The sequence below is a fragment of the Caretta caretta genome, chromosome 9 (genome assembly GCF_965140235.1).
Source record: "Caretta caretta isolate rCarCar2 chromosome 9, rCarCar1.hap1, whole genome shotgun sequence".
In the NCBI taxonomy this organism is placed as follows: Eukaryota; Metazoa; Chordata; order Testudines; family Cheloniidae; genus Caretta; species Caretta caretta.
The window spans coordinates 62,069,876-62,093,875 of record NC_134214.1 but is presented as its reverse complement, the minus strand read 5'-3'; the positions used below and the strand labels follow the sequence as shown (position 1 = coordinate 62,093,875).

Genomic DNA, 24,000 nt, shown 5'->3' with positions numbered 1-24,000 from the left:
AGGGACTGATGCATGGCCCACTGAAGTCAGAGGACAGACTCCCACTGGGCTTAGGGAGCCTGATCCAGACCTGCCTTCCACAGGGCTCCCAGCCTGTCTGGTTTAGAAGTGAGGGAGCAGGGCAGTTCTTTGAGGCCTAGATACTATGGTGATGGACACACTGCTCAGATTTAAAATGAGGGGGGTGGCCCAGGTACAGCAGAAGTGACATGGCTGGAAGCAGAGAGTCTCACAGAACACAGACAGCTGGATGCGTCACGCTGCTAGCTGACCATGCAGCCGAAAGGAGCACAGAGAGGCCCATGAGTTCACAACAAAGACCACTGCTTTATCAGCAATGACATAGATCCTCAGCACTATGCCTGGGCATACCGACAGCTAAAGCATTAACTCTTTAATTGCATTGCAGCACAGGATGCAGATACTATCAACAAGGGTCATATTTGTGGTAGGGGGAGGGAGAGAAATGTTTGATTTTTCTGGACCATGTTTGCCTGAAATTCTTCTTATCTCCTCACCAGCCAATCAGCTTCCAGGATTGTGCTGTCTCTCCTGTTATAAATAGGTCACTCATATGGTAAACAAGAACACTGGCATGCTGTTTTTGCACTGCTGCTGAGGTAGCAATCTGATGCTAAAATAGTTGCCCCTGGCTTCATGGACTCCAGCAATCCTCTCTAACTTGTAATCTCCTGGGAGCAGGGACTGTCTGTGTGTTATGTGTTTGTACAGCCCCTAGCACTGTGGAGCCCTGCTCTGTGATTTGGATCCCTAGGCTTTCCCTTGCCATGATCCCATTTGGGAGTTCTGCTGTTTTTATGGTGCACTATTATTTTTGAAGGGGAAATGGCAGCACGATGCATTTGACTGAGAATGCAGCCTGGCAGTTTAATGTAACACTGTGCCACTTAAAACAGTGAGAGTGTCCATCCTTCATATGTGCACACAGGGTATAGGACACCAAGCTCGGATGCTGGTGAGGGGAGGAGGGATAGGGAGGCAGCAAGCATTAAATCAGTTCTCTTGGGTTTTTGATTAGAGTGACCTGGACCTTAGGGAGACGCACCGCCAGGTTCTGAGCCAGGGCGACCTCTCTAGCCCCAGCAAAGTGAAGGCCTGCATTGCAGCAGCGGAAGCTCTCTCCAGCTGCATGAACGTTCAGATACAGCCCGGTGAGTAGGAGTAGAAGCTAACCGCCACCTTTTGTGCCTTATCAGCCCCATTGGCTTACAGTTACGTGAGCTGCCACAGAGCACAGCACTGTATTGTCCAACATTTGCATAGGCTCACTGAGTCACTGGGCCATCAGGTGCTCCTCTGAATCATGGCCTTCTGGATTTCCAGGGACTGTCCCAAACCCTTCACCTGCAGGTTGGCTGAGGCAAAGCTCTAAAACAGAAGGAAGCCCTGAATTCAAACACTCAACTGGAGCAAAATCCTGGAAGGAATGAGTATGAGATCCCAGACTCATTGTTCAAGTTACTTCACCTCCTCGGACCTCAGCATTCTCAGACATAAAACTGGCTACAGCGCAGGAACCTCCTGTGTTTGACCTGACCTTTCCACCACTCCCAGGCTTCACTTGACTTGTCTGTTCTCCTCCAGTCCCATCTGAAGTGCCATGCACTCGTGGGACATTACTTCACTTTATTTTCTGATGTGAGGGATGCGTATCCTGCTTTCTTACTTCAACACAAACCCGTGTTAGACTGGAATCAAAACCTCAAACTTTTCTCTCTGCACCAAATTTCATCTCCCCACATCCTTAGTGAGCTCTGTTCTCAATCATTTACTTGGGCTGCCAGTCAGTGGTATTCCACTCCTGACTGGCCTTGACCTGCCAGTTTGGGGTGTTGGGATCTTCAGTGGTATAGGGCTGATGCCCATGGAGAGCTGAATGTGGTTAGAGTGGTGGAGGTACATGTTAAGAACATAAGCACGGCCATACTGGGTCAGACCCATGGTCCACCTAACCCAGTATCCTGCCTTCTGACAGTGGATGGTACCAATGCTGGATGTTAGCTGGGGGAGCTACTTGTAAGGGGTAATGCTCTTCTAGGAGACATGCTGGAGGTTACTCTAAGACCTTCAGTATAAACCTCCAACAGACCTTACAAGCACACTCTGGTGTTGTCTGTCATCCTGAACTTGCTGTTTTCACAGCCAGGGAAAAGGTTGGGATTGCCAGGGCAGCCCTATCAGTGCATATTCGTGAAGAAAGAAATCAGAAGGAAAGGGTTCTACTCCTCCAGGTCATAGAATTAGCCAGCCCCCTCTCTGTCTGTATATGTTATGGGGTAGGGGAAAGCATTGCTAAAGCAAGCTTAAGTTAAGCTTTAGCTCCCTTTTCCCTAAATACATTGGAACAGTGTGCAGCCAGGAGCCATCTATATGCTGACTGCTTATCTGGTCTTATATTTAGGAAAAGAGCTAACAGAAGCTTGTTTTTAACACAGAACCAAGAGGCAGCCCAGTTGTATTTATACGAGTGTTGGGGAATTATTTCCTCCTTTAGAATAATACACTGTGGGTCTGATTTCAAAACCCCATGGGTGCAGTGATATGCTTCATTTGTGCAGGAAAGGGCAGTGAGCGCATCGTACAGAAACTGGATATTTGCACATGAAGACGGACAGCTAGCGGTGTACTGTGAATGCATATTTTTTTTAACTCAAGCTCTGTCCTTATTTTAGTGCTGCAGTGAATATTTCACTCCTTTTGGGTTTGGATGAGAGTATTTCTTCAAAACTGCACGTCTCTGAGACCTGTCATATTTGTCACTTTCATGACTGATGTGTCTTTGGGCACAGTGCTGTGTGTGCAGTCTCTCGTTATGTCAGCCTTCTCCTCCTTAACTCAAGGTTACCGGAAGCTGCAGGCCATAGCAGAACAGTTGATCATGTTTGAAACACTGAAGCAGAACTTTGAAAACAGTTTCATCAGCCATATTACAAGCATCTTTGAACTGCAGGTAGGTTAACCCCAAGCTGGCCGTGGTATGTGTTAAACACTGAAAGGAATTACTATTTTGGCAAAGCAATGTTGGAGGTATAAAAAGTGCTACCCTAAAAACAGGCACAGAAAGAGTTAAAAGACACCGGTGCCTTCCCCAGCTCTTTTTTACACACACCTAAACAAACCTTCTTTGGACTGAGTCTTTTACAGGGGGGCAGTGTTGCACATATTTACTGATCTGGAGAACTGTCCTCCCATGCCACTGTCTTGCCACAGTCAGATTTAAAAAAGGCTTAACCCTGAACGACACTTTTTTTAAAGAAGTGATTGTCCCTCCCCGATTTCCTATAGACATTAGAAACTTAGGTCCCAATTAGCTTGTAGGACTCTACGTTTACTGGAAACTAATGAAATGATAACATCACAAGAGGGAAGAGACTGAAAGCTGCGGCCAGGGGTATGCGCAGGAATTTAAATTTGACCCCTTTTGGAGAGACACATTCTGTGCCCACCCCCATCCCCACCCCCGAGGAGTTCGCTGGTCCCCACCACCCCAGCCCTGGCAGGAGCTCTCTGGGGCCAGAGAAGTTTTGTGCCCCAGGCCAATTATGGGGGGGAGGGGCACGTGCCTCTGCTTGCCCCTCCTTGTGCATGCCCCTGGTTGCGGCAATTGAGAAAGGAAGGGATATTAATCAGCTTGTTTATAGCTTCGTTTTTGTCCACAACCATTTAACTTCGGAGCCTAATGAATGCTTCGGAGAAAGTATGTCTTTAAGTCTCCAATTACTTGCACCTTCATTTGAAGTGTGAGACTCCTGCTATTGCTAGATTAAAAAATAAGCAGAAATCTCCTGTTTTGGCAGGGGCAGGGAAAGGAAAACAACACCTTTCTCGCTTTCTTTATATATGAAGAGGGGGGAGCACAAACCCAAATCCCTTCAAAAAGTCACCTTAAAACATCTACATTAGATTCGGGAGGGGATCTACTCGGCTGGGACTGGACAAAGCAGAGGTTTGTAAAGGAGAAGGGGTCAGTTCCAGGAGAGCATAGACATTCCGTTCTGGGCTCTCTCTCTGGAGTGGGACTCAAATTCCATTCCTAAGAGCACAGAAATCTGGGTCACGTTTCCTCCTTCTCATGCCTATTTAAAGACTAAAGTATATGCCACTAAATAATGCCACATCATTATTGAATATTGTTTGTCAGAAACAGACTTGGGTCCTGATTCTGGTCTCACGCAGCTGTGACCATATTGAGATGAGACTCCATCAGGCCCATGCCTGGATACTATTGTCTGCAGAGAGTGGATTCTAAGTACTCTACTGCAGCGGCTCTCAACTTTTCCAGACTACCATATCCCTTTCAGGAGTCTAATTTGTCTTGCATACCCCAAGTTTCACCTCACTTAAAAACCACTTGCTTACAAAATCTGACACAAAAATACAAAAGTGTCACAGCATATTATTACTGAAAATTTTCTCCCTTTCTCATTTTCACTATATAATTATAAAATAAATTAAGAATATAAATATGGTACTTACATTTCAGTGTATAATATACAGAAGCAGTATAAACAAGTCACTGTCTGTATGAAATTTTAGTGTGTACTGACTTTGCTAGTGCTTTTTATGTAGCCTGTTGTAGGCAAACATCTAGGTGAGTTGATGTAACCCTGGAAGAGCTCTGTGTACTCCCAGGGGTGCACGTATCCTTGGTTGAGAACCACTGCTCTACTGTGCTGTTGGAAATAGCTGTGTTAACTATGGCTCACTGCGAAATGGCCCATATCTAGTTTTCTAGATTCTGAGTGTGACTAATCACACACATAACACAAGGATTTATGCTTGGAGTCAATACTAAGGGTTATTTTATTGAATGCTGTCTTGCTTTGCCAACGCCCTGTTTTCTCCCCTCCCTTTTAAACTTCCCTTTGGAAATGGTGAGGGCCAGAGATTGTAATTGCCCTTCAACTTCTCCTCCCCCAACTTGTCTCCCTAGCAGCCTGAGAGAATGCCTTGCAGTAGCCTGCACTATGCTATCCTGGGCCTGCAGTCAGGTCCACCTATCCAGATCCTTGTACCTGCGCAGATCTGATTGCACAATGTGGGTCCTCATAAGTAGACGCTGAATTTAAGATGAACAAACTTTTCTGTTTCTCCCGCTAAGATCCAGCGTCACAAATGGGGCTTCTCAGTTTAGTTTCCCACTGCAGATTGACCAGACATTCCCAGCTTATCACTTTGTTCAGCCCTGTTCCCCTACAACTGGATGCAACATAGGTCACATCTGCAGTACAGACTTCTACCGGCATAGCTACGTCGGTCAGTGGCGTGAAGAGGTGTGGTCCCTCACCAACATAACTATGCCAGCAAAAGCCTCTAGTGTAGATGCAGCTATACTGGCTATACCAGAATAGCTTATTTCCTTGAGGGGTGGTGGTGATGGAATAAGCTATCCTGGGAATAGCCCATCTTTGCACCAATAAGCTGCATCCACCCTGCTGTCATAGCATAGCTATACTGTTGAAGCAGTAAGTGTAGATACATGGCCATAGTGGTTTTTAACATTGCTCTCCCAAGTAACTTATGGCTTCTCAAATGTTTTCAGAACCATAGGTTCTGGAAGTAGGGGCATGGCCGCACCCCTTCTCTTAAAGCAGTTTCCATTATATTCAGGGTTTACAGCTTGGTTCAATGGCTCTCAGCACCCCCACTATACAAATTGTTCCAGCACCCCTGTTCAGAACTGGAGCTTCGCAAGCAATCCGGAAGAGATTTGTTTAAATTTGCCAAGTGCTGCATATGAATGATTTTATTGAGCTAGGCTTTGCTCTTTCTGTTGTTTCAGGGAAATGGTCAAGTTCCTACTCAAATGCAGCTGGCTAGCAAGCTAATTTCACCCACCCATGGGCCCTACCATGATGACCTGCTACCTTACACTCCACTTATGGCCTGGCTGAAGAATGCCAACCCGATCCTGTTCAATGATCTCCCAAAGGTACGGCCTCGCAGCTGAAATATCCAGTGCAACATCAGCCATGGAGGGGTAACAATAAATAATCCTACATTATTCCACTTAAGTGGGATGTTTTTAATTGGGTTGGCAATCTAAGCTGTGGTCTTTTAATATAGACATGGCCATATAGAGATTAAATGAAGAAATAACCATGAAAATATCACTTTTATTCACAACAGTATTTTATGTAAAGTCTTTTGGGCTTTGGCTTAAAGCTATGCCCTGTTTTCTGAATGAGGACACTATTCAAGAATAGTCATCGTTATATGAATTTCCCCAGCTGAGATCAGAGCCTCATGATGCCAGGCCATGGGCACATTCATAGTAACAGACAGACAATCTCTACTTAGAGACGCTTGTAGCATAAGTAGACAAGACAGGCAAAGGTAGCGTTATCCCCATTTTACAGTGAACTACCCAAATTTGCATAGGCATCTATGTTAGAGCCAGGGACTGAACCCAGATCGGAGTTCCAGCCCTGCAGCATAGCAACCATCAGAGTGGGATAAAAGAATGCCCGATGAGGTTTAATCCCTGAGAGTATCAAACACACAAGGGCCCCTCAGTATTCAATGAAGGCCAGTATCTACATCTGATCAGAAAGACAGCACCCCCTCATACCATGCTGGGGCATTCCTCCATTGCTCAGACTAAAAGAACAGTAGCACCTGCTAAATCACCAGCACAGCTCCCTGCTGCTCCCCTTTAGAGCAGTGATCCTCAGACTGAGGCTTGGAAGCCCCAAGTGGCTCTTCAATGCGTCTCCTGCGGCTCTTTGCAGCACATGGTATTAAAACACTGCGTGATTTCATTATTAACCAATCAGGATGCTTTTACTGTGTTATCAACCAGTTATAGAATGCTTGGTCAGTCATTTTGCTGTGAGAAGCATATATATAGGAATGAGTTTATTTTATTTATATTAAATGAAAACAATGAATTCACACTACAGTGGTTCTTTTGGGCAATGTTGATCGTTGACTTGGCTCCTGATTCACTGAGGTCTGAGTATCACTGCTCTCGAGGTTTCCCATCGAAGTACTGTCTGTCTCTGAGGCTACATAGCTTGTGAAAGCCAAGTGTGCAATTGGAAGGCAGTCCTTCAGTGACAAGTGTGCTGCTTACCGTGGGACTGTCTTGTTTGCCGAAAACAAGAGCCGGGAAGGATGCTGGAAGCTGTGCTTTCATGTTTAGGGGTAGAGCCACTGTTCCCTCTAAGCTGTGCGCGCGCACACAGATCCTAAACCCCGTGCACATGGCAAAACATCTGCACACAAAAATTTGCCCAGAAGCCCAACAATTTGCACAGAAGAAATTTTTTGCACACACGGCCTGTCAAAAATTAGAGGGGACATTGTAGCTCACCCTCATGGAAGACAAAGTCCAAGCCGATGCTATTGTCCACGGCACAGTGTGCTTGCTGTGGCATAGTCTGGGTGCCGGAGTCTTTGCGATTCAACAACCCTGCTCGCTGAAGCTAGCGAACGGCACGACTTTAGAACGGGCTTCAGTGCTGAGCAGCTGGGTTCTTCCCTTCCCAGGTTTTTATGAGCAGTTCCACAGCTCTCCCAAAGGCCTGCTCCAAAACCCATCGAGGTCCACAGGAATGTTTCCACTGACTTCAGTAGGCTTTGTATCAGGCACAGTGTAGAGACTGCTGAGAATGGCTTGCTAGTGATTGAGATGGGGAGCTGCACAGAGTCAAGAGAGAGACCCACTGGCATTTCCACCCATTCCTTCCTCTTCCAGGTCTATGCCTGGAATCTTAGCAGACTCTACAAGAGGGAAATCAAAGCTTTTTTCGAGCTGGCCAGAATGCTGTTCCTGGGAAAAACAAAGGAATGTAAGTGATTCAGTGCTGCGGGATGGTGATTGATTTGTAAGTGGGATACACAGAGGAATTGTACCCCCGCTCCCTTCCCCAAACTATCAGTTCCTTGAGTGGGTTTTCCCCTCTCGTCTGTGGGCCAAGTCCTCAGCTTGTACAAACTGGCAAAGCTCCATTGCCTGTAGAGGAGTTATGCTGATTTACACCAGGTGGGCATTGTATCACCATTTGCTGCAGGTTTTATTCAGTACTGCTTAGTCACTTCTGAGCTTTGGGTTCTTTGTGGCTTCCCCTCAAGGAATTCACGGATAAATCTCTGCTGTGGGGAGGTATAGGCATTTCTGCAGGCATCAGAGAGCCGGAGATGCAATGCTGCCTGTTTGTATGGTAGTGCAGATGAAGCCCAGAAACATTCTGTGATACTGTTTTTTCCCTGAAGTGTGCTAACGTTTGCCAACCCTGCAAACACAAATGTATGCATAACTTTACTTAGGTGAACAGTGCATTGACTTTAATACACAGCTGATCAAAAAACTACAGTGTCCATAAGGCATGGGAGAGCTCAGGCAGATGCAGAGATCAATATCAAAATGACTCCAAAACAAAGTGTTTCATTTAGATTTTCCCCAACAGAAAAGAGGGGGAAAAAAATCCAAGTCCACAATGTGTGGGGAGGAGTGGAAAGGAGCGTTGGGTGAAACCAAGAGTGTTGTGTCATAAATTGCTCTCTGCAATGGGAGGAAGTTGTTTGCACAGTGCTTCATATGGGTCTGATGGTTTCAGTGACTGCTAAGCCATGCTGTTTCCCATTGCTGTCAGGGGCATGGATAGTAAGTAGTAATCTGCTGCGATGGAGCTAAAGTGGAATGAAAGGCACTTTCCATGGCTGTCAGATCTGTTGGTCTACATATATTTTACAAAATGCATTGAGGCATTAGGAAAAACATTTCTCCCACAGCATGGTCTGAGGGTGGAGGAATAATTCGTTCCCGAGCCCCACTCCAGGTCCTTTGCACTGTTCTCACAATGATGGGCCAAAAAGCAGCCCCTTTATGGCTGGCAAAGAGCTGGTGTGGCCCCTTTCCAGCCTGCAGCCCCTGGTGTAAAGGGAATTCCCCCAGGGGAAAAGTTAGGCATGGCTGGAATGCCTTGCATCCCAGCAATCCCTAAAGACCATAGCCAGTGGGGCTGGGAATGCTCTAAATTACACCAGGAGGTAAACTGGATCTAGGATCAGGTCACCGCAATAGTTTTAAACTCCTCAGCTGTTCCTAGAGTCCTCTCCATTAACATCACTGATACGGGCCATGGGTAGGTGCTCGTCTTCCCAGTCATCATTTCTTCTCTGTCCCGTGGTCTGTGATGGTGTCTGTAGGGGCCAAACGGCAATAAGGACTGTCTAGTTATGTAAGAGCACGCTACCGAACTTGTGAACCAGCACTTCCTCCTTGATTTTCTCCATCTCTTGAGGGTTAGTGTTTACTGTAAAATATTCCACCTGTGTCCTTTTGCTCCTGATTAGTCAGTGTTGTATTCTTTGGATAGGATCATTAGCGTAGTCATGCTCTGGTGTGGCCGTCATCACCCAGAGACAAAGGGATAGAACAGTGGCTAAAACCACCAACACAATGGCTCTGCTAGTGGAACTCCCGCTGGATCAGCCTGCTGGACATCAGCCTACCCACGTATACCTTTGCTGGTCTCCTGTGGTGTGAGATCCCCACCTCCGGCTCCCTTGGGTGGGCAAATATCCCATCATCCCTTCTGAATGCAGGTGTGCTCCTGCTTTCTTCTCTATACATCCTTGGTTCCTGAGTCACGCTGGGGTTTTGGTTTTCTTCCCCAAAGCATCACTTCCAACTAACCCCCACTTTCCTTCTGCTGCAGTCACCGTCTCCTTTCCATATTTCCATTCCCTTTAAACAGCATCCATTTGACACTGGACTCATTTGGGAAGACTTGGCAGAACTACATTGTTCTTGGCTTTGTTAGATCATTCCCACCCTCTTGATTCCCTGCCACAAGTCCCAGCTGCAGGCAGCAACCCTCTACCCTGTCTTCCAAATCTGCGTCCATGGCACCTTCAGTCTACAAAACGTAACTGCCTGCACCTTGCCAGGTCTGTCTTGAATTGCAGGAATCTTTCCAGGCATTTCCTAGCAACACATGGCTTCAGTTATTTCACCTGCCATGGCTGCATCAGATTGGTTCCCCAAAGCTGAATGAATTCTTCCCATTTTATGCTCAGCTGAATAACCGTGTTTTGATCCCAAAGGCTTTGGCGAAGTGATTATGAAAAGCACTTGCGTGCGCAAATGCAGACAAGGTGGCTCACCCATGCAGCCTGTGTCTCAGAGCCTCCTCTCTCCTTGTGGTTACTGTTCTCTGTTAGCTCACAAGCTCCTCAGTGGCTCTCCTTCTCCTCCCATTGCTGGAGAGCTGTCCTCCTTATTCCACTGCACACCAGCGACTTGTCTCCTGTCGGGAGATCCTCACCCCGCTCCAATCCCAGAGCAGTGCATGGTGCACCACAGCCTCATAACCAGCAGAGGGTGGATTCTGGCACAGGCCCTGTGGAAGACAGCTGTAAGGCTGCTTTCCTAGGACACTCTCTCCAGTCCCACCTTAGAGGGAGTGTCCAGGGTGCAGCTGCATCATGCAACACACAGGAGATTCTGGGCAGCTCTTTGACCCATAGGGCACCCTAGGGGAGTTGCTGTAAATTAGCCCCCAAGGACTGTCTAAATTATTCCAGGAGTCTGCAGCCCCTGGAGGAACCCAGGATTAGCAAAACTCAAAGGTGGTTTAAAGCCACTTTAGCCCCCTCTCTCCCCAGACTAAGTTCTGTGCTGTGCCTCCTCGAGGAGCTGCACAGCATCTCACCCCAGTTCCCCATTGTCTCTTAGCATCCCCTCTCCCATGTAACGCACAAGAGGTGTACAAACTCTGCCAGATCATCTAACAAGGACTGGAGCTATTTCATGTGATCAGCAAAACTAGAAGGGGAAGTTGAGATTGTAGAGTTACTTGCTGAACTCAATATAGCTGTTTAAATTCATTTTTCGGGTTACATCAGTACAGCATGTTAGGCCTTATAGAATGATGACTTTAACAATCTGACTAGAATTAATGTTTATAAATAGTCCAGTGTTGTTAGAGCACACTAGAGCACTGCCTTGCTGAATATACCCAGGTGAAAGGCACTGCCGAAATAGATAAGATACACCCAGGCCAGATCCTGTAATGGGACCCCATGCAGACATAAGGGGCCATACAGATGAGGATCTTTCTATAGAATGGGGTTTATGGAATCATGAAGAGTAGCATTGTAAATGTACATGTCGAGCCACTTTGAAAAAAAAGTATGTGTCATAAAAGAGATTTTTTTGAATTTTTTTGTTTTATGATAGAAAATTTTTGTATTGGTTTATTTTGTTAGGAGGAGGAGGAGGACGACATTCCCCATTTCTTATTTTTAATGTTTAACGAGGGGGAGTAAAAAAGGAAGCAGAAGTCCTTCTCTCCCTTCCCCCTGGCTTCCAGTTTTAATTCCCCCCCCCCCATTTTTGGGAATGAAGGAGTAAGAAGGAGTGGTGAAATGAAATTTGTTCAGGTGTTTTGTTCCAGAACAGTGTTGAAAAGTGAAAACATTTCAATCACTGTGAAATGTTCCTGTGAAAAAGTGTCATTGCCCTGGAAAAGCCATTTTTCAATGAAAAAGCTGTCAAAAAATTTCAACCAAGTCTATTTACATGAAACATTATGGGGGGAGGGAGGTGGTTGTGCTCCCCAACAGGACCAAGAATTGAGAGACACCTCACCCCTACCTGCCATTAGCATGAAGGCATGTTTGCCATGGATCAGCTCCCTGAAACCACCAGCCTATGGCAGCACAAGCGCTGCCTTCCAGGCCCCTGCAGATCTTGCTCTCTGAGTACAGCTTAGGGGTGGTGGGCGCACACCAACCCAAAGTATTCCGAGTGTTCCCTGCGCCATCCAGGACCTTAATCACTGAACAAACAGACTTATCAGGCTGGCTATTCCTAAAGGAACAGTACCCACCAGCTTGTAAGATTCAATGCAGAACCAGCACTTAAATGTATTTATAGTGAAAACAAGAACAAGTTTATCAAAGTAACAGAAAGTAAGAATATTGAAAAGGAGCACTTACATGTAAAACAAAATTATAAAAACACACTTTCCAGAGACTAAATTTAACTAGCAGGTTAACCTCCTGGCTAAAGAAGTTTTATCTCACCCAATGTTCTCGTTAGCATTTTTTTCAAGCAAATCTGGTTGAGACCCCACTTTCATGAATGCAGAGGTGCTGTCCTTTTTCTTCCTCAGTGAAGGGGGCCAGGCTGTCTTCTTTGTCTTCTAGAAATACACCCAGAGTTTGTCATCTTTACCTATGGACAGGTTAATGTCCCATCTCCCCATGGCTTGTTTGTTCCTGTATCTTTCTTTCCTGTTGATTTCACATCTGTTTCTTTACATACGAAGTCAAATGTTAATAGGCATCCATTGTGTTAACTTACAATTCTTAATTTACTTTCCGGACAGAGAGAGAAATGTTTCTTGACTCCTGTCTGCAGGAACCGGTCTAAGGCATATCTGGTGACCTGCTTTTTGATTACATGCTTAAGAACATAATTTTCTGGAACAGATACATAACTCCTTACCTTTACCTGTACATACTTTTCACAATGATATTGATGACTAGTGAGACACCGGCTTTCAACTGAGACCTCATATGACACTCTTTGGTGAGCCAGCATGTACAATCCAGAATCAGGAGAGTCCTGTAACCCATCTGCACCCCCTTGTCAGTTGGTATTAAGGGGTTCTTGGGTCACAGGGTGAGCGTGCCAGACAGTGAACAGAAGCACCTGCCCACAACTGCTGGCAGATATCTAATGAGAGACAGGATAGAGGTATATAAAATAACGAACAGTATAGAGAAAGTCAGACACTCCTATTTACCCTCTCTCATAATACAAGAGCAAGGTGACATTCAATACAAATTGAAAGGCTACACATTTAGAAATCAGAACAGGAAGTCCATTTCAGACAATATGCAGTTATCTGTGGATCTCATTGCCTCAAGACATTATGGAGGCCAAGAAGTAAGCAGGGTTCAAGAAAGGCAGTGCTACTTATATGCAATATCTATAGTTACACGAGGAAGGATAAAAATTCATAGGGATTGTAGCAGGGATGCCCCTTCCTGGGGTGCCCTCCTATAGCCAGCTGCATCATGACCAGTGTGCCTGCCTCAGTTTCCCCTTCATTCACCCATAGAAAGGAATATAGTCTTACAGTGTCCAATTCAAAGACCCACCTCTAGGCAGAGTTTATTTATGTACAGTAAGCTGCAGAACCCTCATGATAAAACCATTCTCCCCCAACCCCCAAAATACAACATGTACAAATCACAGCAGATTTCCATGCCCTCCTCCAGGGGCATCATTTCTAGACCACCCACCCACGAGTCAGTTTGAAGTCTGTTCCCAGTTCTTTCACCCCTATTCCAGGCTTCCATTCTCCAGGCCATCCACCTGAGGGTCACCCAAGATGCTTCTTTCCCATGACTCTGCTCACCCACGTCAGGTCTTCTGCAAGACAGCTCCCCACCGTGTTCCACTCCCCCAGTCCACTCTGCCTGTGGGTCCTACCTCTGCTCAGGAAACGTGCCTCCAGAGTCAACCCTCTTGTTTCTGGGTACAGCTTCCCACAGCCCTCCACTCAGGCCTGCAGCAAGGGGGCCTCCTAGCCTCTTCCCTCTTAAAGGGGAGTCAATGACAAGAGTATAAAGGGACTCACACAGTAATGTACCCATGGGTGGAGAAAGTGTCTATCATGAAGGTTTCACACCTTCCTCTGAAGCATCTGCTACTGACTACCATCAGAGATAGGCTGTTGGACTAGCTGTACTGTTGGTTTGATCTGGTGTGATATTCTTTTCAGAGTAGCAGCCGTGTTAGTCTGTATTCGCAAAAAGAAAAGGAGTACTTGTGGCACCGTAGAGACTAACCAATTTATTTGAGCATAAGCTTTCGTGAGCTACAGCTCACTTCATCAGATGCATAAAGTGGAAAATACAGTGAGGAGATTTATATACACACAGACCATGAAAAAATACACATTGTAAGGAAAGTGATCACTTAAGATGAGCTATTACCAGCAGGAGAGTGGGGTGGGGGGAGAGAAAACCTTTTGAAGTGATAATCAAGGTGGGCAAATTCCAGCAAATTTCCAGGAGTTAACAAGAACGTCTGAGGAACAGTGGGGAGCGAAGGGGGGGGGAAATAAACAAGGGGAAATAGTTTTACATAGTATAATGACTCAACCACTCCCAGTCTCTATTCAAGCCTAAGTTAATTGTATCCAATTTGCAAATTAATTCCAATTCAGCAGTCTCTCGCTGGAGTCTGTTTTCGACTTTTTTTGTTGAAGAATAGTCACTTTTAGATCAGAAATCGAGTGACCAGAGAGATTGAAGTGTTCTCCGACTGGTTTATGAATGTTATAATTCTTGACATCTGATTTGTGTCCATTTATTCTTTTACGTAGAGACTGTCCAGTTTGACCAATGTACATGGCAGAGCGGCATTGCTGGCACATATCACATTGGTAGATGTGCAGGTGAACGAGCCTCTGATTGTGTGGCTGATGTGAGTAGGCCCTATGATGGTGTCCCCTGAATAGATATGTGGGCACAGTTGGCAACGGGCTTTGTTGCAAGTATAGGTTCCTGGGTTAGTGGTTCTGTTATGTGGTGTGTGGTTACTGGTGAGTATTTGCTTCAGGTTGGGGGGCTGTCTGTAGGCAAGGACTGGCCTGTCTCCCAAGATTTGTGAGAGTGATGGGTCGTCCTTCAGGATAGGTTGTAGATCCTTGATGATGCTTTGGAGAGGTTTTAGTTGGGGGCTGAAGGTGATGGCTAGTGGCGTTCTGTTATTTTTTTTGTTGGGCCTGTCCTGTAGTAGGTGACTTCTGGGTACTCTTCTGGCTCTGTCAATCTGTTTCTTCACTTCAGCAGGTGGGTACTGTAGTTGTAAGAATGCTTGATAGAGATCTTTTAGGTGTTTGTCTCTGTCTGAGGGTTTGGAGCAAATGCGGTTGTATCGTAGACCTTGGCTGTAGACAATGGATCGTGTGGTGTGGTCTGGGTGAAAGCTGGAGGCATGTAGGTAGGAATAGCGGTCAGTAGGTTTCCGGTATAGGGTGGTGCTTATGTGACCATCGTTTATTAGCACCGTAGTGTCCAGGAAGTGGATCTCTTGTGTGGACTGGTCCAGGCTGAGGTTGATGGTGGGATGGAAATTGTTGAAATCATGGTGGAATTCCTCAAGGGCTTCTTTTCCATGGGTCCAGATGATGAAGATGTCATCAATATAGCACAAGTAGAGTAGGGGCATTAGGGGACGAGAGCTGAGGAAGCGTTGTTCTAAGTCAGCCATAAAAATGTTGGCATATTGTGGGGCCATGCGGGTACCCATAGCAGTGCCGCTGATTTGAAGGTATACATTGTCCCCAAATGTGAAATAGTTATGGGTGAGGACAAAGTCACAAAGTTCAGCCACCAGGTTTGCCGTGACATTATCAAGGATAGTGTTCCTGATGGCTTGTAGTCCATCTTTGTGTGGAATGTTGGTGTAGAGGGCTTCTACATCCATAGTGGCTAGGATGGTGTTTTCAGGAAGATCACCGATGGATTGTAGTTTCCTCAGGAAGTCATCTTGTGTTCCTTAGGGATTAGCATTGCCATGAGCTGGGTATCTAGAAGGCACTTTTTGGTCAAAACAGACACTGATGTTTAGGTGGGAGTGAGCCATAAAATTTATTGACACAAGATTGGTATGAGCATGGTACTGAGGGTCAGTAGAGCAATCGGTGAGGTGCAGGAGTCTCTCTGGACTGGAACCACAATAATATAGCATAGCACTAGTTGGTTTCTGCTGCACTGAGGTGTGGATCGAAAGCTTTACCCAGTCTCCACACACCTGCTCTGGGAATGGGTTAGGCAAACATAACATACCCATACACAAAATAGAACCTGTGTACTCCATATGCCTCTTACCTCCCCACTGGGCCGTCTGGGCTGCTGCAGAATGTTTTTAATTGTGAAGGGAAAAACCCTCAGTGGCTGTTATCCCAACGCAGTCAGCGAAGTCGCTGTGGCTTCCAGTGCAATCCCCCTTTTACAATTCCATGTGCTATGTACAAGCCAGCCACTGGTATACTATCAGGTTTCAGAGTAGCAGCCGTGTTAGTCTGTATTCGCAAAAAGAAAAGGAGTACTTGTGGCACCTTAGAGACTAACCAATTTATTTGAGCATAAGCTTTCATGAGCTACAGTTCACTTCATCGGATGACTGTATTTTCCACTGAATGCATCCGATGAAGTGAGCTGTAGCTCACAAAAGCTTATGCTCAAATAAATTGGTTAGTCTCTAAGGTGCCACAAGTACTCCTTTTCTTTTTGGTATAATATCATCATCCCAATGCCTGGAGTTACTGTACATCCAAATTGACCTATGCCACATTTGAAACCTTCATTATTTGTATTCCAGTAGCATCCACAGGCCCCCCAAGTGAAATCGGAGCCCCATTGCACTAGGGTTATGGATACACATAGTAAGAGATGGTTCTTGCCCTAAACAGACAAGGCAGACAACGGGTATCATACAAGAATGGACTCACCATTGGCATATGCCCTCATGGCTGGGCTGTCCTCATCTAGCACCTCCTGCAGAGCATTGCTCCAGTCCTGCAGGTTCTACCTCTTCTCAGGTCTCAGCCCTCTAGTCAGGTCACTTATAGCCTCACCTCTTGCAGGGTATCAACATCCCAAATCAACAGTGTCCAGCACAAAGCTAGTCACTCATAAGAGCCTTCCTCCCCTCCTAGGCTCCTCTTCAATCCCACGCTTCTAGGAACCTGCTACCCTGAAAGGCTTGTCCTCAGCCCACCATGGGCTTAAGTTTTCAGTCTCTCTGGGTTCTGGCCAACTCCCACTTCCTCTTTGGGAACACTGACCCACAGCACTGCTTCCCCTAGAGCCTTGCCCCTGTTTGAGGGCCCACCACAGGACTAGCTCCCTCCGTAACTTCCCCTAGTACCCTTTTCCCAGCAAGGAGGAACCCTAGGCCCCATCTCTTCTTTATCTCTTCCCTAAGCCTAGAGCCTCAATTCCAGTCTACCTCCAAGGCCATTTACCTGTGGGTTGGCCTTCTTTCAGACCCCCTCCAGGGATTGCTTTTACCCCTATTGCCCCCTGCAGCAGGATGCAAACTTCCTCCTGAAGCCATTTGTTACCTAGTGAGCACTCTCAGCCTTTTGTGCAAACCCTCTTTCAGCTGGGTCCCATCATTACTCAAGGCCACCTGATCCCACATCAGTTAGGATCAGCTGGGAGGGCAGTTGATCTTCACAGGCAGGGCTAAGCCTGGCTTCTCTTAAAGGGCCAGCCAGCCCATGATAGGCCTGGATTTCTCCCCGTTTCACAGATGGATATTGTGACTGAATGCACCCCTACAGTCACACCTTGCACAGTACTGTAATCTTTGTACAAAATATGCCTTGTGAGGTAGCATTTGAAAACTAATAATTCCCTGGCCAATAATACCTTGGTAAAATGCACATAGCAACATTATATGTAAAGTTATGAATTCCCCCTGTATGATGTTAGCACATGTTCAAACCCACCTAGCCCTGGCTATGCAGAAGTTGTTAAACAACTCTGTCCTAACCAAAGAAATGTGTGTTTACCTCAATTTACATATTACATAGTAAACAGGGCGCTTGGGCACCAAGAGGGGGTAAACCTGTTAAAAACAAAGGACAAGCTAATACCTCTGGCCAGGTGTAATCAAAGTTGATTGGCAGTCACCTTAATGCAATGTATGTTCAAATAGATGGATCATAGTTTCTTAATGTTTTTTCAGTCCATCCAATACAAGCCCAGCTGAAAGCATTTCGCTAATTTACCCTTTGCGTTTTAGGTCTTTTGAAAAATCTGGCTCCAGTTGTGATTTGCCTGTGGCAGATCTGGGAATAGAAGCCCAAATCCTGGTGCACTTTTAGCCATGTGCCCCTTACCTCAGGGACCCAGTAACCACCCCTTTGTCAAGAAGCCAGGCCGCACAGCTCTCTCCATTTTGTTTATGCAAGAGTGTTCCACCAATGTCACCTGTAAGGTGGAGAGGTAATATTCTGGTCAGATCCAATTTACCTTGCTGCAGCTCGCATAATCCAGTGCAAACTTTCTAAAGCTGTTCTGTGCGTCACCAAGAAGGAGCTAGATTTATCAGCTGCGATTCTGCAACCAGCCAGTCCAGGAGAGCTGGGATTTTGCTTTGGCTCACCTGAGTCACATTGTCTAAAGTATGTAGTTAAAAGGGAGAGAGAACTTGCCTCTTAGTGACTCCAATACACAGCCACAGCATTTCCTGAGGAAACTTGGCCCATTTTCTCATCCAAAGAAGAAATCCTGCAAAGAAGCGATGAACATTCTGGTAGAGAGCCATGAGAATTAGCAATGGGGACAGCAAACAGCACGAGCCGAGGTTTACCAGATGCTGTGGTCAGATTCAGTTTCCTGAAGAAAGGCAAACGCACTTATTTAAATAAAAGGATTAGCAAAACCAGTCCAGAAGGCAAAGAGACCGCCATTTCCAAGCAAGTGCTTTTAATGCTGTGGGGTAATAATAGAAAGCAAAGCTTGTCTTTGCCAGCAGCACTGCAGCTATTAAAAATGGAGAGACCTGTTGGGTGAGGAGTTAGCTTTATTATTTAAGAAGTCCTTTGTGAAAAGAGACTCATTAAAAATAATAAAGGATGGTATCGGTTATGAGTAACAGCAGTGCTGTATAATCCTGGTTTTGTAATTTATATCGGTGACTTCCTTTTAGCGGTTCGCCGATCTTTTTTTCAATGGCTGTATACATGTAATAAAAAGCTAGTAATTAAAATAATAACAGGAAACAGAGACTCTGGGAAACCAATTGTGGTTACAGCAGGAGCCTTTGAGGGCTTTGTACCTGTCATGAGGCCGCAGGGAATCATTCACGGGTGTGTAGTTCATCTTGAGGCAAGATGACCTCACTGCTAAGGCACTGGCCTGGGAATCTGTGCTCTGTTCCAGCTCCACCAGAGACCTTCATTGTGAACATGGGCAAGTCTATAGGCTGAAAGTGGCTGCTGAGTGGGGTGCACATTAGAATGCTCCAGTTGTTGTTGGAATAATTGCAGTACACATCAGTGTGGTTCAGTCTCTCCTGTCTCCAGGCATATATTGCTAAAGTCCTGTCTACACTAGGGGACATTTTTTTAAAAATCTGCTCTTGCTGGTGCAGTGCTTAAAATGGCAGTGAGAACTGGCAGCGTATCTACTGCAGGGCTCTTGGCATTGCTGGAACTCAGCTCATGTTAATGATGGTGTGAATTTTTAGAAAAAAAAGGCTAACTTGGCTTCCAATTCTTTGCCTGTTGTATCCATCTGCTTCTGAAGAGGGTGCATCTCGTACTCCACCCTCTGTTGCTCTCTACACAGATTTACCCAGGATATCTTGGAAACGCTACAGGAGCAAAAAGGGAGAAAAAAAATTAGGGGGGCCGTGTCTCATGCAAGCTCATGCTCCCGTATAATTGCTTACAGAGCTCAGAAACTACTCCCAATGTCTGCATCTATATTACTAACCTGTGCTTGGCTCAGAAAATCAGGAACATACTGCCTCAAATAGTGGCTGACAATAATGGATACCATAGGAGAAGTCAACCAACCTCATCACTTAGAGCTAGTCAGAAGAATACTGATGGAACTTTTTTTTTTTTCTGGAATACGGTGAAATTGATCTGTTTTGCGGAGAGCGTTCGATTTTGACAAAGTTCTGACGAAACCCAGTTAGCATTCCATTGGAAACCTGCCTGGCTTCCTGCCAGCTTGCCTGTCTGGCTCCTTGGCAGCCCATCTCATGGGTTAATGAGGAGCCGGAAGCCTGGAAGCCTTGGGAATCCTGACTCCAAGACTTGTGGCTTCTCGGTAGCATTGGATCCCAGGGTATCCAAGGTCTGAGGCTCTGGGGCAGCCTCCAAGAGGACTGCCCCAAAGCCAGGGCCTTGTTCCCTTTCAGGCAGAATTTTGAAATGTTTGGTTTTCATCCCAAATGGGATCAAAACCAGATTTCAAAATACTGAAATCCTTTGCAACACAGAGTTGCTGTAGTCTGTACAGCACTGCTCATTCCCAGTGTAGCTCGCCGTTTGTGCAATGCTAATAGATCAGTGGCTTCATGTGGCGTGATCTGACATTGAGGAAGAGAAGGTGGCCAGGGAGGTGTGACAGAACTTCCCCCCTCCCCCAGTCACACCCTATGTCTCACCGTCTATTTGTCTCAGCTGGCTCTTGGGGCAGTGAATTCTTTGGGCTGACTGCATGCTACATAAAGAATTCTAAATGTACTGCCCTTTGATTTCAAGCATCCCCTTGTTCTCATGTTATGGAATAAGGTTAAAAGAAGGAACTGCACAGTTTTCACTTAGCTATCACTGAATAGTTCAGTCTTCTATCCATTCTTTTTTCCAGGCTTGAATTTCCTGTCTTGCTTTTTTTTTTTTTTTAATGAAGTAAAATGTCATTCCTTTATCATCCTCTTTATGCAGAGATTAGTTGAGAAGCTTTTGTGTTGTGTTAGAAAATTCTTCTGGTGATTTTTGCAAAACTGAAATAATAGGGTTTGGGGTTTTTTTGTTATTTCTTGAGACAGAGAGCTAGATAAGCAAGACTTGCCCAGATCTCTAATCACCTTTGTTGTCCTTCTCTGAATGTTTAGAACCTCAGCTAAATCTTTTCCAAAGAAAGGTGGCCAAAAGCTAACACGGTCCATCCTGTATGCAGAAAGAGTAGGACTCTGAGATGGTTACTCTAGGTGTCCCAGATTTTTAAAGCTAGCTCCTCAGCTGGTATAAATCAGCATAGCACTATTGACGTCAGTGGAGTTGGGTTGATTTTTTAGGGCTGGCTGGAAAGTGTTCATGTTTATTCACGCAGAAAGTTTCAGTAAAAGCAAACCGTTTTTTGTTTGGGTTTTTTGTTGAAATTTTCAGCAGAGAATTTCAACTTTTTGTCCCAAAATGGCCAAAACAATGTAAATTTAGGGCCAAAACCTGAAAAGATGTTCAGTTTTCAGATGAAAATTTTTGGTTTTACGTCAATCAGAAAAAATTGAGGAAAGCAGTAACTTTCCATGAAAATTGTTGTTTGATCTAAAACCCTATTCTCCATCAAAAAAAGTTCTGATGGAAAATTTTCAACCGGTTTTACTGATTTATACCAACTGGAGGATCCATAGCATCCAGGATTTCTCATTCCCAGATTTTCTTACATCCGTATTACTGCTGAGTAGCAAGGGGATAAGTAAAAAGAAAAGGAGTACTTGTGGCACCTTAGAGACTAACCAATTTATTTGAGCATGAGCTTTCGTGAGCTACAGCTCACTTCATCGGATGCATACCGTGGAAACTGCAGCACTGGTGCCACAAGTACTCCTTTTCTTTTTGCGAATAGAGGAGGTATTGTTTCATATTCTCTGTTTCATATTCTCTGTGTGTATATAAAGTCTGCTGCAGTTTCCACGGTATGCATCCGATGAAGCAAGCTGTAGCTCACGAAAGCTCATGCTCAAATAAATTGGTTAGTCTCTAAGGTGCCACAAGTACTCCTTTTCTTTTTGCGAATACAGACTAACACGGCTGGTACTCTAAAAGGGTATAAGTGGCACTGGAAGGAGAGCAATAGAAGAGAAGGGTGATAACAGGAGAGAGAAAGAGAAATGAGACCACAATAGGACGTCCACCGGAATCTGTGTCTTGTGTCAATCAGACAGTAAGGGATGGCTTCCGTAAAGCCAACTGGGCCATATGGAAGCAGCAGGTTTAACAGGGAAGGGCTAAATCACCTAACCGTAACGTCAGAGAACAGATTAGGTCTATGAGAGCTGAGAGTTAAGCTTATGACCATAGGTCAAAGCCTTGTGCAGAATAGGTGGGAGATCCCTTCTTCAACTTTTTACTCCCTTGTTTACATCCCTTTCAAAGTTGCAGTAAGACTTATGCATTCTCGCTCCTGATCCCCCTTGACTTTTTTAATATGGCTGTCCCACTGCGTATAGTACTCTGATTCAATTCAGCTAATACCCAGACCCTCCCATCATGTGTGCCTGGTTGGCTGAGTGAGTGGATGAATAGCTATAGGTGGTCATCTCTATGGTTGACATGTTGATCATCCATGGCTACTGTGTCACAGCTTGGAGATGGAGAGAAGCAAAGAGATACAAGTAAATACAAAAGAAGTTATGTCTGTTCCAGGTTTTCAAGAAGTTCTAGACAAGCAGGTGCCCTGTGGGAGTAGACAGCACCCTCAGTTCTGTCTCGCTGACAACAGAGAAGGGGAAGAGGATGAACTGAACAGAGGAAATGTTGTTGAAGTAAGGAACTAAGAGTTAATAGAAGACGATGGGACTTGTGTTTTAGAAAGGTGGCTATGGAATATGCAGAAATCCAATACTGGTTCCTCTCCTCCCTTCTGTCCATGAATTAATGGAGCAGAGTTGTTCTCTACCTGTAACAGGCACAGATTGCCTAAGCACATACTTCAAGCGCTTGTCTCCTAGGCACTACATGGAGTCTACTTCGAGGGAACACAATCAAATTTAGGGTTTTTTTTGGTTGTTTAGGGTGGTTTTTTTTTAACTGAACAAAGAGAATGAGGCAACCTGCTTCTTCTCCGACCCTACCTCAGTATTTGTGAGAGAGCTCTCTGATTGTGACACCCACCTGTAGATTTCAGGCGGGATTTCCCAACATAGGTGTGTGGAAGGATAGAGTCGGGGCTCTGAGCTGAGCTCCTGCATGATGGCATACATGTCTGGGGGCAGCACAGAGGAGGATTAATCAAGAGCACCTCCTAGTTACTATCAGAACATGCAGTGGGTGTGGCATCTTAAAGAGGGACAGGGCCATGAATAGAGCTCTACTGACCTGATCAGGTCACCTAACATAGAGTCACTTGAGAACAGAGCTGGGCAAAAATTTTCAGCCAAAAAGCACAGATCTGATGGCACCAAAACATTTTGCCAATTTCATGCAAGTTTCACCCAATTGAAAGAAAACCTAAAAAATCTCCCCCTCCACACCCCCCCCAAAAAAAAGTCAGAATGTTTCATTTTGACATTTTCAGAATGAAACATTTCAATTTTTTGGCTCAAAAGGACTTTTCGTTTCCAAGTTTCCTTTAATTTTATATTTTGTAATTAAAAAATGTTTAAAACTGAAAACATTAAATTCAACCCCATTTTTTTTCCAATTTACCAAAAATTCAGAAAAAAACCTCTTTTCAGTTCAACCTAAAACAATCTTTTATAACTTTTCAGAGTTACCAGCAAACTGAAAAAATCCATTATTCACCCAGCTCTCCGGGAGAAGCACAATTCCAGACTGGAGATGTAAAATGGGGGCAGGCCCTCAGGCACACAGACGCATGGAGAACTTGCTGCACTTTGGGCCTCCAAACCTTTGCCTGTGGTTTTTCCTGAACACCCTCCTTGGCCTGAAGCAGGCCACAGTGTTTTATTTATTCCATGCTGCTGAGATCAAACAGGGTACCACAGTGGCCATGTGTACAGATCCAGCCGCAGTAAAACTTGCTCCAGATTAAAAGGCTTCATGTACAGTAGATCTGGGAATGCCAAAACAGTGTGGCAATTACCACAGCAATACTCTAAATGCTCCTGCTGTTGCCTGGGAGTAGTGACCTTGAAGCTCTGAGGACAGGAGGAAAGACTGAGGCATGCTAGGTGGGAGACAGTATTTAATGGTGTGTGTAATGTGTCTGATTGTTTCTAAGCAGATGCTGGAGCAGGTGTTGAGGGAGCTGCAACCCCTGTGCATTGCGGAGCAGAGGTTTATTGAGAAATTCTTTATGCTGAGCCAGGATGCTGCAGACCAAGAGGAGCCAGGAGTAAGTCAGCTAAGTGAGCCATTAATCCTACCATGAGAGAGTTGACTCTTTGGGAGCAAGGAGCTGAAATTAACCTGATGCTTGAGTAATTTCTTATCTAACTTAGCATCTCTATGACTGTGTCCCTAAGCTTGTATATGGAGTTGTAGTGTGAGGCACTACTGCTTCTGCTGAGTTGAC

General features: G+C 45.3%; 1 protein-coding gene across 2 annotated transcripts in view; it reads left to right on the top strand.

Moving 5' to 3' along the window:
- The window catches only part of LOC125643099 (exocyst complex component 1), a 59,467-nt gene that overhangs the window by 23,573 nt on the left and 11,894 nt on the right, over window positions 1-24,000 (top strand). The window contains exons 7-12 of one of the 2 annotated variants that reach the window (XM_048865225.2): window positions 1,040-1,172; window positions 2,862-2,971; window positions 5,804-5,953; window positions 7,721-7,814; window positions 22,170-22,288; window positions 23,710-23,820. In XM_048865225.2, coding sequence (XP_048721182.1) covers window positions 1,040-1,172; window positions 2,862-2,971; window positions 5,804-5,953; window positions 7,721-7,814; window positions 22,170-22,288; window positions 23,710-23,820 — 717 coding nt within the window. Of the gene's footprint in view, window positions 1-1,039; window positions 1,173-2,861; window positions 2,972-5,803; window positions 5,954-7,720; window positions 7,815-22,169; window positions 22,289-23,706; window positions 23,821-24,000 lie in introns of both variants that reach the window. The other variant, XM_075132375.1, reaches the window with a different exon arrangement.